General features: G+C 45.1%; 1 protein-coding gene across 7 annotated transcripts in view; it reads left to right on the forward strand.

The window, feature by feature from the left end:
* The window catches only part of PIK3CG (phosphatidylinositol-4,5-bisphosphate 3-kinase catalytic subunit gamma), a 147,856-nt gene that overhangs the window by 93,194 nt on the left and 40,732 nt on the right, over positions 1 to 13,930 (forward strand). For all 7 annotated transcript variants that reach the window (XM_077264771.1, XM_077264778.1, XM_077264775.1 and 4 more), the window contains one exon: positions 11,319 to 11,422. In XM_077264771.1, the coding sequence (XP_077120886.1) occupies positions 11,319 to 11,422 (104 nt within the window). The remainder of the gene's footprint in view (positions 1 to 11,318; positions 11,423 to 13,930) is intronic.

The raw sequence follows: 13,930 nt of genomic DNA on the forward strand, positions 1-13,930 counted from the left end.
GTTAGATATGATGAGATCCAGGCTAGGGCCAAGTCTGTGATGCCAAGTGATGAGAGAATCTGTAACAGGAGGGAGTCGTCCACAGTGTTGAAGACAGAAGACAGGTCCAGGAGGAGGAGGACAGAGTAGTGTTGCTTGCTCTTGGCGGTTAGTAGGTCGTTGGTCACTTTAGTTAGGGCAGTTTCAGTTGAGTGATGTGGTCAGAGGCCAGATTGTAACCGGTCAAAGAGGGAGGAGAGGTGGGAGGACAGTTCAAGATGGACATGCTGTTCCAGTAGTTTTGAGGCTAAAGGAAGAAGTGATATCGGACGATAGCTGGACACAGAGGATGGGTCGAGGGAGGTTTTTTTGAGGATAGGTGTGATTGATGCATGTTTGAAGGATGAGGGAAAGACACCGTTTGTAAGTGAGAGGTTGAAGAGATGTGTTAGGGTTGGGATGAAGACTTTTGCGAGGTTAGGGATGAGGTGGGACGGAAGCGTACAAGTGGTGAGATGTGATCTTGACAGAAGGGTGGTGAGCTGATCGTCTGTCATGGTGGAGAAGCTGGCTTTGGAACAACAGGGCTGAGAAGTCAAGAGGAGGGGCATAGGGGGCTGCGGGCCAAAGCTTTGTCTGATGTTATCGATCTTCTGCTTGAAGAAAGAGGCAAAGTCTTCAGCAAAAATGAGAGGAGAGGGAGGAGGTACTTGGGGATGGAGTAGAGAATTGAAAGTGTTGTATCATGGCTTGCTTCGCAAATAAAGATTTGTGAAGGGGGGAGGATGTCCACATCGATTGCAAACAGTCTTGACTGATGAGGCAGAATAAGCAGCTCCAGCTGTATTGATTGGAAAGGTCTGATTTGATCATCATGCTGCAGTAATACTCTGGTTTTGGCTCCATTGTCTTCTGTCTTCAAGGTTAGCCTGACGGGCATTTTCAAAGGGAAAGACAGCCTTGTTGACAGTATGTCTCCAATCCCTGCAATTAGCTGCTAAGACAGACAACCTACTGTGGTCAATATGACACACATCAAAGAATTTCTTTGGGATGTCTTTATATCTCTTTTTCAGCATCATCGTCACGGTTATGCATGGCAAGATCACCATATCTATTGTATTTAATACCTTTGTATTAAATGACATAGAGCACCTTACTAGTGTTTGGGTGTCATTACAACGCTTCACTATTCCACATACATGCATGGACAAAATTGTTGATATCCTTCTGTTAAACTAAGAAAAACTCACAATGATCACTTAAATAACTTGAAATTAACAAAAGTAATTTTCAATTTAAATTTACTGAATATCAAATAATGTAAATCGGACATTGTGTGACGCTGAGTCACGTCTTGGGGACAAGCCATGAGGCAAGGAAGTCAAGGAGTCTGAGTTCAAAACCAAGAGAGTGTGTCAGAGACAAAGGGATAAAACAAATGAGTAGTCAAGAGCAAATCCAAAATCAGGCACATAAGATTAGAGAACTTCAAGGCAAAGGGGTGATCAGTGTAAATTGGCAAAGAGGCTAAATCTGAGGTCTGGAAATAAAAGATCAGAGTCAGATAATACTGAGCACAAAGCACACACATCACCATGCAAAAGCTACAACTGGCAATAGTCCAAGCATAGCCAATCAGCTAAATAGACAGACAATAACCCTTTCAGGGTGACACCTGGAGGACTATCAGTTGGCCTAATTTGACTGCAGGCAAATCCCAAACAGAAAACTTACAGCCCAATATACCTCTGCTTACTATAGAATAGCCAAGCTACTACGGTACTCGCAATGCTGACAGCCCGGCACGCCCCTGCAATCCATAGGACGGCTGAGCTGTCACTCACTGCATCCCTAGGATACAGTGAGCGAAGAGATCTTGACACATTGCTTTTGAATTGTGGTTTAGTAGAAAAAATAAACTAATGAAAATAATCTACACAAAAATGATGGTACCTCTAGAAAAAAATAATAATTTCAACATAGGGGCATGTTAAACTAAGGGGTGTCCTGTAATTAGCATCACAGGTATTTGAAACTTGTAATCAGTCAGTCTGCCTATTTAAAGTGTGAAAAGTTGTCACTTTGCTGTTTGTTATCATGGTGAGTACTGTCATGGATCCCAATGGCTGGGGATCGCACTGGACAAGCAAAATAACATAAATAACGGACGAGCTCTAGGGTGATGGAACCTGGGCTGACCGCTGCCCTACTCCTGACAAACACAACTAGAAATAGCCAGGGAGCGTGCCTACGTTGATTCTAGACGCCACGCGCCAGCCTAAGAGCTAACTAGCACTGCAGAGGAAATAAAGACCTAGCTTGCCTCCAGAGGAATGAACCCCAAAAGGTATAGTTGCCCCCCACATGTATTGACGGTGAAATGAGAGGAAGGCACGCACATAGAGATGAAAATAGGTTTAGCAAAATGAGGCCCGCTATAACTAGAAAGCAGAATGATACAAAAGGGGTCTAAGCGGTCAGCAAAAAACCCTAATCAAAAAACCATCCTGAGATTACAAGAACCCATGTGCCAACTCATGGCACATGGGGAGAACCTCAGCCCACTAGAGCTACCAGCTAGCATAGAGTCATAATTAGCAAGCTGGACAAAAAACCAAACAACTGAAAAACAAAACTTAGCTTATCCTGAGAGATCTGGGAGCAGGTAGTCAGGAACCAAACTGAGCACATCTGAGTACATTGATAGCCGGCAAGGGAATGACAGGAAAGCCAGGTTAAATAGGAAACACCCAGCCTCTGATGGACAGGTGGAAACCCGAGACCGCAACCCACCAAAGTCACCCAGTACCAGCCGTAACCACCAGAGGGAGCCCAAAAACAGAATCCACAACAGTACCCCCCCCTTGAGGAGGGGTCACCGAACCCTCACGAGAACCCCCAGGGCGATCAGGATGAGCTCTATGGAAGGCGCGGACCAAATCAGTCGCATGAACATCAGAGGCGACCACCCAGGAATTATCCTCCTGACCATAACCCTTCCACTTAACCAAATACTGGAGTTTACGTCTGGAAACACGAGAATCCAAGATCTTCTCAACAACATACTCCAATTCTCCCTCCACCAGCACCGGAGCAGGAGGCTCAACCGAAGGAACAACGGGCACCTCATACCTCCGCAATAACGACCGATGGAACACATTATGAATAGCAAACGATGCTGGGAGATCCAAACGAAAAGACACAGGGTTAAGAATCTCCAAGATCTTATAAGGACCGATGAACCGAGGCTTGAACTTAGGAGAAGAGACCTTCATAGGGACAAAACGAGAAGACAACCACACCAAGTCCCCAACAAGAAGTCGGGGACCCACGCGGCGACGGCGATTAGCAAACTGCTGAGTCTTCTCCTGAGACAACTTCAAATTGTCCACCACCTGATTCCAAATCTGATGTAGCCTGTCCACCACCACGTCCACTCCAGGACAATCCGAAGGCTCCACCTGACCAGAGGAAAAACGAGGATGAAACCCCGAATTACAAAAGAAAGGAGAGACCAAAGTAGCAGAACTAGCCCGATTATTAAGGGCAAATTCGGCCAGTGGCAAAAAGGCAACCCAGTCATCTTGATCAGCAGAAACAAAACACCTTAAATAAGTTTCCAAGGTCTGATTAGTTCGCTCCGTCTGGCCATTCGTCTGAGGATGGAATGCAGACGAGAAAGACAAATCAATGCCCATCTTAGCACAAAACATCCGCCAAAATCTAGACACAAACTGGGATCCCCTGTCAGAAACGATATTCTCCGGAATCCCATGCAAACGAACCACGTTCTGAAAAAATAAAGGGACCAACTCAGAGGAGGAAGGCAACTTAGGCAAGGGTACCAAATGAACCATCTTAGAAAAGCGGTCACACACAACCCAGATAACGGACATTTTCTGTGAGACAGGGAGATCTGAAATAAAATCCATGGAAATGTGCGTCCAAGGCCTCTTCGGGATAGGCAAGGATAACAACAACCCACTGGCCCGAGAACAGCAAGGCTTAGCCCGAGCACACACTTCACAAGACTGCACAAAGGTGCGCACATCCCTTGACAAGGAAGGCCACCAAAAAGACCTGGCCACCAAGTCTCTAGTACCAAATATTCCAGGATGACCAGCCAACACAGAAGAATGGACCTCGGAGATGACTCTACTGGTCCAATCATCCGGAACAAACAGTCTTTCTGGTGGACAACGATCAGGTTTATCCGCCTGAAACTCCTGCAATGCACGTCGCAAGTCTGGGGAGACGGCGGACAATATTACCCCATCCCTAAGGATACCAGTAGGCCCAGAGTCTCCAGGAGAGTCAGGCACAAAACTCCTGGAAAGAGCATCTGCCTTCACATTCTTTGAACCTGGCAGGTATGAAACCACAAAATTGAAACGAGAAAAAAACAACGACCAACGAGCCTGTCTAGGATTCAGACGCCTGGCAGACTCAAGGTAAATCAGATTTTTGTGATCAGTCAAGACCACCACACGATGTCTAGCACCCTCAAGCCAATGACGCCACTCCTCAAATGCCCACTTCATGGCCAAAAGCTCCCGATTACCCACATCATAATTGCGCTCGGCGGGCGAGAATTTTCTAGAAAAGAACGCACATGGCTTCATCACCGAGCCATTGGAACTTCTCTGTGACAAAACCGCCCCCGCTCCAATCTCGGAAGCATCAACCTCAACCTGAAAAGGAAGTGAAACATCTGGTTGACATAACACAGGAGCAGAAGAAAACCGGCGCTTAAGTTCCTGAAAGGCCTCCACAGCCGTAGGAGACCAATTAGCAACATCAGTACCCCTTTTAGTCAAATCAGTCAAAGGTTTAACAACACTGGAAAAATTAGTAATGAACCGACGATAAAAATTAGCAAAACCCAAGAACTTCTGAAGACTCTTAACAGATGTAGGTTGTGTCCAGTCACAAATCGCCTGAACCTTGACGGGATCCATCTCAATAGTAGAAGGAGAAAAAATGTACCCCAAAAAAGAAATTTTCTGGACTCCGAAGAGACATTTTGAGCCCTTCACAAACAGAGAATTGGCCCGCAGGACTTGAAACACCTTCCTGACCTGTAGGACATGAGACTCCCAGTCATCAGAAAACACCAAAATATCATCCAAATACACAATCATAAACTTATCCAGATATTCACGGAAAATATTGTGCATAAAGGACTGAAAGACTGAAGGAGCATTAGAAAGTCCAAAAGGCATTACCAAATACTCAAAATGGCCCTCAGGCGTATTAAATGCGGTTTTCCACTCATCACCCTGTTTTATCCGCACAAGATTATACGCACCGCGAAGATCTATCTTAGTGAACCACCTAGCCCCCTTAATGCGAGCAAACAAATCAGTCAATAATGGCAATGGATACTGATATTTGACTGTAATCTTATTCAGAAGGCGATAATCTATACAAGGCCTCAGGGAACCATCTTTTTTTGCCACGAAAAAAAAACCTGCTCCCAGAGGGGACGAAGATGGACGAATATGTCCCTTTTCCAAGGACTCCTTAATATAATTCCGCATAGCAGTATGCTCTGGCACTGACAGATTAAATAAACGACCCTTAGGGAACTTACTGCCAGGAATTAATTCTATAGCACAGTCACAATCCCTATGAGGAGGGAGCGAATTGAGCTTAGGCTCCTCAAAAACATCCCGATAGTCAGACAAAAACGCAGGGACCTGTTATGACCCCAGTGGACAGGGTCTCAGAGGTACGTGTAAGTCCGCGAGATACAAAAATCCAGCTCATAGGGCAGTGGTAACTGGGTCGACCAAATATCTACTCCTAACACCAACACTAGAAGTAGCCGGGGATCATGCCTACGGTGATCGCTAGATGACTCGCGCCAGCCGGAGAATCTAACTACCCCTAGGAGAAGAAAACAAAGACCTCTCTTGCCTCCAGAGAAAGGGACCCCAAAGCAAGATACAAGCCCCCCACAAATAATAACGGTGAGGTAAGAGGAAATGACAAACACAGAAATGAACCAGGTTCAGCAAAGAGAGGCCAGCTTACTAATAGCAGAATAAAGCAAGATAACTTATTTGGTCAACAAAAACCCTATAAAAATCCACGCTGGAGATTCAAGAACCCCCGAACCGTCTAACGGTCCGGGGGGAGAACACCAGCCCCCTAGAGCTTCCAGCAAAGGTCAGGATACAGATTGGAACAAGCTGGACAAAAATACAAAACAAAAGCAAAAAGCAAGGAAGAGACTTAGCTTTAACAAGCAGGAACCAGGATCAGTACACAAGAGCACAACAGATTAGCTCTGATTTCAACGATGCCAGGCATAGAACTGAAGGTCCAGAGAGCTTATATAGCAACGCCCCTGAACTAACGGCCCAGGTGAGCATATAGGAGAAGACAGAAGCTCCAGTGTCAAATCACTAATGACCACTAGAGGGAGCAAAACGCAAATTCACAACAGTACCCCCCCCCTTAGTGAGGGGTCACCGAACCCTCACCACGACCACCAGGGCGATCAGGATGAGCGGCGTGAAAGGCACGAACTAAATCGGCCGCATGAACATCAGAGGCGACCACCCAGGAATTATCTTCCTGACCATAGCCCTTCCACTTGACCAGGTACTGAAGCCTCCGCCTGGAGAGACGAGAATCCAAGATCTTCTCCACCACGTACTCCAACTCGCCCTCAACCAACACCGGAGCAGGAGGCTCAGCAGAAGGAACTACAGGCACAACGTACCGCCGCAACAAGGACCTATGAAACACGTTGTGGATAGCAAACGACACAGGAAGATCCAGACGAAAGGATACAGGATTAAGGATTTCCAATATCTTGTAAGGACCAATAAAACGAGGTTTAAATTTGGGAGAGGAAACCTTCATAGGAACAAAGCGGGAAGAAAGCCACACCAAATCCCCAACACGTAGTCGGGGACCATGCCTACGGTGATCGCTAGATGACTCGCGCCAGCCGGAGAATCTAACTACCCCTAGGAGAAGAAAACAAAGACCTCTCTTGCCTCCAGAGAAAGGGACCCCAAAGCAAGATACAAGCCCCCCACAAATAATAACGGTGAGGTAAGAGGAAATGACAAACACAGAAATGAACCAGGTTCAGCAAAGAGAGGCCAGCTTACTAATAGCAGAATAAAGCAAGATAACTTATTTGGTCAACAAAAACCCTATAAAAATCCACGCTGGAGATTCAAGAACCCCCGAACCGTCTAACGGTCCGGGGGGAGAACACCAGCCCCCTAGAGCTTCCAGCAAAGGTCAGGATACAGATTGGAACAAGCTGGACAAAAATACAAAACAAAACAAAAGCAAAAAGCAAGGAAGAGACTTAGCTTTAACAAGCAGGAACCAGGATCAGTACACAAGAGCACAACAGATTAGCTCTGATTTCAACGATGCCAGGCATAGAACTGAAGGTCCAGAGAGCTTATATAGCAACGCCCCTGAACTAACGGCCCAGGTCAGCATATAGGAGAAGACAGAAGCTCCAGTGTCAAATCACTAATGACCACTAGAGGGAGCAAAACGCAAATTCACAACAGGGACCTCAGAAGGAGTAGATGAAGCTATTGAAATCAGAGGTGCATCATCATGAACCCCCTGACATCCCCAGCTTAACACAGACATTGTTTTCCAATCCAGGACAGGATTATGAGTTTGTAACCATGGCAGACCAAGCACTAGTACATCATGTAAATTATACAGTACAAGGAAGCGAATCACCTCCTGATGAACGGGAGTCATGCGCATGGTCACTTGTGTCCAGTACTGCGGTTTATTCATAGCCAATGGTGTAGAGTCAATTCCCTTCAAAGGAATAGGAACTTCCAGAGGCTCCAGACTAAAACCGCAGCGTTTGGCAAATGACCAATCCATAAGACTCAGGGCAGCGCCCGAATCCACATAGGCATCGACGGAAATGGATGACAGTGAACAAATCAGAGTTACAGACAAAATGAACTTAGACTGCAGAGTACTAATGGCAAAAGATTTATCAACCTTTTTTGTGCGTTTAGAGCATGCTGATATAACATGAGCTGAATCACCACAATAAAAACACAATCCATTTTTCCGCCTATAATTTTGCCGTTCACTTCTGGACTGAATTCTATCACATTGCATAGTCTCAGGTGCCTGTTCAGAAGACACCGCCAACTGGTGCACAGGTTTGCGCTCCCGTAAACGCCGATCAATCTGAATGGCCATAGCCATAGACTCATTCAGACCTGTAGGCGCAGGGAACCCCACCATAATATCCTTAATGGCCTCAGAAAGACCATCTCTGAAGTTTGCAGCCAGGGCGCACTCATTCCACTGAGTAAGCACCGACCATTTCCGAAATTTTTGACAATATACTTCCGCTTCATCATGCCCCTGAGAGAGGGCTAATAAAGCCTTTTCAGCCTGAATCTCCAGGTTAGGTTCCTCATAGAGCAATCCCAGTGCCAGAAAAAAGCATCCACACTGAGCAATGCAGGATCCCCTGGTGCCAATGCAAATGCCCAATTCTGAGGCTCGCCCCGCAGGAAAGATATTACAATCTTAACCTGCTGAGCAGGGTCTCCAGAGGAGCGAGATTTCAAAGAAAGAAACAATTTGCAATTGTTCCTGAAATTCAGGAAGGTAGATCTATCTCCAGAAAAAAACTCTGGAATTGGAATTCTAGGTTCAGACATGGGAGTGTGAACAACAAAATCCTGTATGTTTTGAACTTTTGCAGCAAGATTACTCAGGCTGGAAGCCAAACTCTGGACATCCATGTTAAACAGCTAAGGTCAGAGCCATTCAAGTGTTAAGAGGAGGTAAGAAGCAGCTAGACAGCAATTAAGGGCTAGGCAGCAAAACTCTGAGGGGGGAAAAAAAAAAAAAAAAAATTTCCCTTAAACACTTCTTTTTCTCCTGCTTCAGCCCAAACAATTAACACTTTGTGGGTCGGCTATACTGTCATGGATCCCAATGGCTGGGGATCGCACTGGACAAGCAAAATAACATAAATAACGGACGAGCTCTAGGGTGATGGAACCTGGGCTGACCGCTGCCCTACTCCTGACAAACACAACTAGAAATAGCCAGGGAGCGTGCCTACGTTGATTCTAGACGCCACGCGCCAGCCTAAGAGCTAACTAGCACTGCAGAGGAAATAAAGACCTAGCTTGCCTCCAGAGGAATGAACCCCAAAAGGTATAGTTGCCCCCCACATGTATTGACGGTGAAATGAGAGGAAGGCACGCACATAGAGATGAAAATAGGTTTAGCAAAATGAGGCCCGCTATAACTAGAAAGCAGAATGATACAAAAGGGGTCTAAGCGGTCAGCAAAAAACCCTAATCAAAAAACCATCCTGAGATTACAAGAACCCATGTGCCAACTCATGGCACATGGGGAGAACCTCAGCCCACTAGAGCTACCAGCTAGCATAGAGTCATAATTAGCAAGCTGGACAAAAAACCAAACAACTGAAAAACAAAACTTAGCTTATCCTGAGAGATCTGGGAGCAGGTAGTCAGGAACCAAACTGAGCACATCTGAGTACATTGATAGCCGGCAAGGGAATGACAGGAAAGCCAGGTTAAATAGGAAACACCCAGCCTCTGATGGACAGGTGGAAACCCGAGACCGCAACCCACCAAAGTCACCCAGTACCAGCCGTAACCACCAGAGGGAGCCCAAAAACAGAATCCACAACAGAGTACCACCACACTGAACATGGTACAAAGAAAGTGAAGGAAAGAGTTGTCTCAGGAGACTAGAAAGAAAATTATAGACATAAATGTTAAGGGTAAAGGCTATAGGACCATAGCTAAATAGCTTGATGTTCCTGTTACCACAGTTGCGCACTTTATTTAGAAGTTTAAGATCTATGTGACTGTAGCCAAACTCCCTGGATATGGCCACAAGAGGAAAATTGATCACAAATTGAATGGATAGATAATACGAATGGTAACCGAATGGTAACTTACAAAGAGAATAGAGGTGAACTCCAAGGTCAAGGTACATTAGTGTCAGATTGCACCATCCATAGCCATCTTGGTCATTTCCTGAAAAATGACTGAGGAGGAAACCACTGTTGAAAGCAAATCGTAAAAAGAGACTGGAATATGCCAAAATACATATTGACAAGCCAAAAAGCTTGGAGAATGCACTTTGGACAGATAAGACAAAACTGAAGCTTTTTGGCAAGTCACATCAGCTCAATTTTCACAGATGCAAAAATGAAGCATACAAAGAAAAGAGCATTGTACCTTCTGTGAAACATGAAGGAGGTTTGTTTATGTTTTCGGGCTGATTTTCTGCATCTGGCACAGAGTTTCTTTAATCTGTGCAGGGTACAATAAAATCTCTAGATTATCAAGGCATTCTGGAGAAAATGTGCTTGCCAGTGTCAGAAAGTTTGGTCTGAATCACAGATTCTAAATCCTCCAACAAGATAATGACCTAAAACACACAGCTAAAAACATCCAAGAATAGCTAAGAGCAAAGCATTGGAGTCTTCTGAAGTGACTTTCTGTGAGCCTGAAATCCGATTGAACATCTGTGGAAGTAGCTGAAACATACAATGTGGAGAAGGCACTCTTCACATCTGAGACAGCTGAAGTTTACTCATTATGAGTCGGTCAAAATACCTGTGGACAGGTGCAGAAGTCTAATTGAGAGTTACAGAAATCTTAAGTTAAGTTAATATTAAGTTAAGGGTACCATCATTTTTGTCCAGTCCATTTTTTCGTTTTTTTTTTTATTTTTTATGTTGAACCACTATTCAAAAGCAGTGTCTGATTTTCATTAGTTGATATTCAGTAAATGTAAATTGAAAATTAAAATTGCCAGTTTCCACTTATTTCAGTGACTATTTTGGATCACTTTTACTTTAATAGAAGGGTACCAACAATTTTGTCCGTGTATACACTTATTTCTCCACCTAAATTCCTGCTGATGTTTTCAACTCATTTAGACTTTCGTTTAATTATGATATAGTAGAGTGCCATGGCCACATAGGTAGTCTGTGGCTTCCAGAATAATGTTTTGCAAACCTACTTCTACCAGTTGGCATCACCAAAGTACTGTTCTGGTTAGTAGGCCCTTTGCAGCATGGCGTCGGGCCTACTAATCAGAAGAAGATGACCCAGGGATACATGCAGATTGGAGATTCGCAGAGATCTGGTTAGGCAACCTGTGTATTTTTTAGCCGATTTCTAATCACGTGGGTATCCTGGTATAGGCTATAGTTGTTATGAAAGTATAATTTAATACAAATGTAGTATTCCTATTTCTATGATCAGCAAAAATAGTGCATTTCTATATGTCACTCTTAAATAGTGACTTTTGTTTCTTAGTTATCACACAGTTACGACAAAAGCTTGAAAAACTACAGGGATCTCTTCTTCCAGAGAGTTTTAGAGTGCCCTATGATCCTGGATTAAGAGCTGGAGCACTGGTTGTAAGTTGACTTTATCTTATTATAGAACAAATATGGAGTGTGGTCATATCTGTAAATTGCTTGTATATTTACAAATTAATTTCAAACTCCTATTCTATTTTTTTCCTGCTGTTAATGGAAGTTAGCCAGCAGATTTTTCCATATTAAAGCAATAATTCCACATGTCAAATCATATGTTTCTTGTTTCTGATACATTTACTATTGCTGACTAAACAAACTTATATCCTCTACGTGATCTGACAAGTGCTTTGATTGATGTTACACAATCCTCCCCAACACTTCTACCTTTGTCTCATCACCATCCTCATCTTGTCCAACACTCAAATCCCATCCCTTCATGGGGCAGCACATGCATGGTAAACTTGATTTTTAGTTTAAAGACATCGATGAGCAAACGGCACATGGGCAAAGACAGAGCATTTGCTTGGTCTAATACAGATTTAACGTTTGTTTTCTCATCAATTGTTCATCATGCTGCAACAAGAATAGCATGTTTTTAATGTGAATCTGTTTGTAAGATCAACCCCCCAAAAACCGCATACCAATATAGGAATGAAGGTCAACATAAATCCATCAACACCTTTATATCTGAGAGAGAGAGAAAAAATATTTTCCCAGGCTTGAAAATCCTGCCGGGCATGCACAGAGGGGAAAAACTGGATCCATCGCTAGAATCCAGTGTGTGACGTCAGCGACGGATCCTGCGTCCATACGCTTCCATTCTAGTCTACGACGTATGCCGCAGGATCCGTCGCTACACGTTTTCCCGACGCAGACAAAAAACATTACATTCAGCATTTTTTCCAAATAACAGTCCTCCAAAACACGAAGGATCCGTCACACGACGGATGCGACGTGTGGCCATCCGTCACGATCCGTCGCTAATATAAGGCTACTTTCACACTAGCGTCGGGCTCGGCCCGTCGCGGTGCGTCGGGCCGAGGTCCCCGACGCTAGCATTGTCTCCGCCGCACAACGGGTGCAGCGGATGCATTTTTCCAGCGCATCAGCTTCCCCATTGTGAGGTGCGGGGAAGTGCGTGGAGGTGGGGGCGGAGTTCCGGCCGCGCATGCGCGGTCGGAAAAAGCGGACCGTCGTGAGCAAAAAACGTTACATGTAACATTTTTTGCTCCCGACAATCCGCCACAGCACGGCGCAACCGTCGCACGACGGGTGCGACGTGTGGCAATGCGTCGCAAATGCGTCGCTAATGTTAGTCAATGCAGAAAAAACGCATCCTGCAAGCACTTTTGCAGGATGCGTTTTTTCGGCAAAACGACGCATTTGCGACGTATTGCAGTTAACGCTAGTGTGAAAGTAGCCTGTTATGGTTACCCCAATGACCAGGGGAATAAAAATACAAAACGGACTAGCTCTCGGGTGATGGAAACTAAGGTCGACCGTGACCTGAACCTGACCCAACACTTACAGTAGCCGGGGGATGTACCTACGATGCCCTAGACACCACGCGCCAGCTGGAGATCTAACTACCCCTATAAGAGGAATATACAGGCCTGCCTTACCTCCAGTGAGGAACCCCAAAAGATGATAGTAGGCCCCCACAGATATTGACGGTGAGTTCAGAGGAAATGACATACGTAGGATGAACAGCAGATTTAGCACAGTGAGGTCCGCTTACTAGATAGCAGAAGGACAGGAAAGTGTTACTTCACGGTCAACCTAAAAACACTATTCAAAAACACCATCCAGAAACTACTTTAAACTCCAGTGACAACTCATGCCACTGGAGTAGTAATTTTCTGTCCACAAGAGCTTCCAGCACTGAAAGGTCACATTGCAGATAGCTGGACAAAAATAGCAAAACAAGAAACAAAAATTCAACTTAGCTGAACTGGGACTTGAAGCAGGTGAATGCAACAGAATGCTACCAGCACATTGTTGGCCGGCATATGACTAACAGCCAAGCAGCCTTAAATAGGAAACTCCCCTAGAGGGTGGCGACAGGTAATCAGAGATGGAGGAAGGCACATAAGAGACACTACCATAACAGACCACCGGGGGAGTCCACAAACCGAATTCACAACAGTACCCCCCCCTTAAGGAGGGGGCACCGAACCCTCACCAGAACCACCAGGGCGAGCTGGATGAGCACTATGAAATGCACGAACCAAATCGGGAGCATGAACATCGGATGCTGTCACCCAAGAATTATCCTCCTGGCCATAACCTTTCCACTTAACCAGATACTGAAGTTTCCGTCTGGAAACACGGGAGTCCAAGATCTTTTCCACCACATACTCCAATTCACCCTCAACCAACACAGGAGCAGGTGGATCAGCAGAAGGAACAACCGGTACCTCATACCTCCGCAATAATGACCGATGGAAAACATTATGGATATTAAAAGATGCTGGGAGGTCCAAACGAAAGGACACAGGATTAAGAACCTCCAGGATCCTATAAGGGCCGATAAACCGAGGCTTAAACTTAGGAGACGAGACCTTCATAGGAACAAATCGAGAAGACAGCCACACCAGGTCCCCAACA

The sequence above is a fragment of the Ranitomeya variabilis genome, chromosome 5 (genome assembly GCF_051348905.1).
Source record: "Ranitomeya variabilis isolate aRanVar5 chromosome 5, aRanVar5.hap1, whole genome shotgun sequence".
NCBI classification, from domain to species: domain Eukaryota; kingdom Metazoa; phylum Chordata; class Amphibia; order Anura; family Dendrobatidae; genus Ranitomeya; species Ranitomeya variabilis.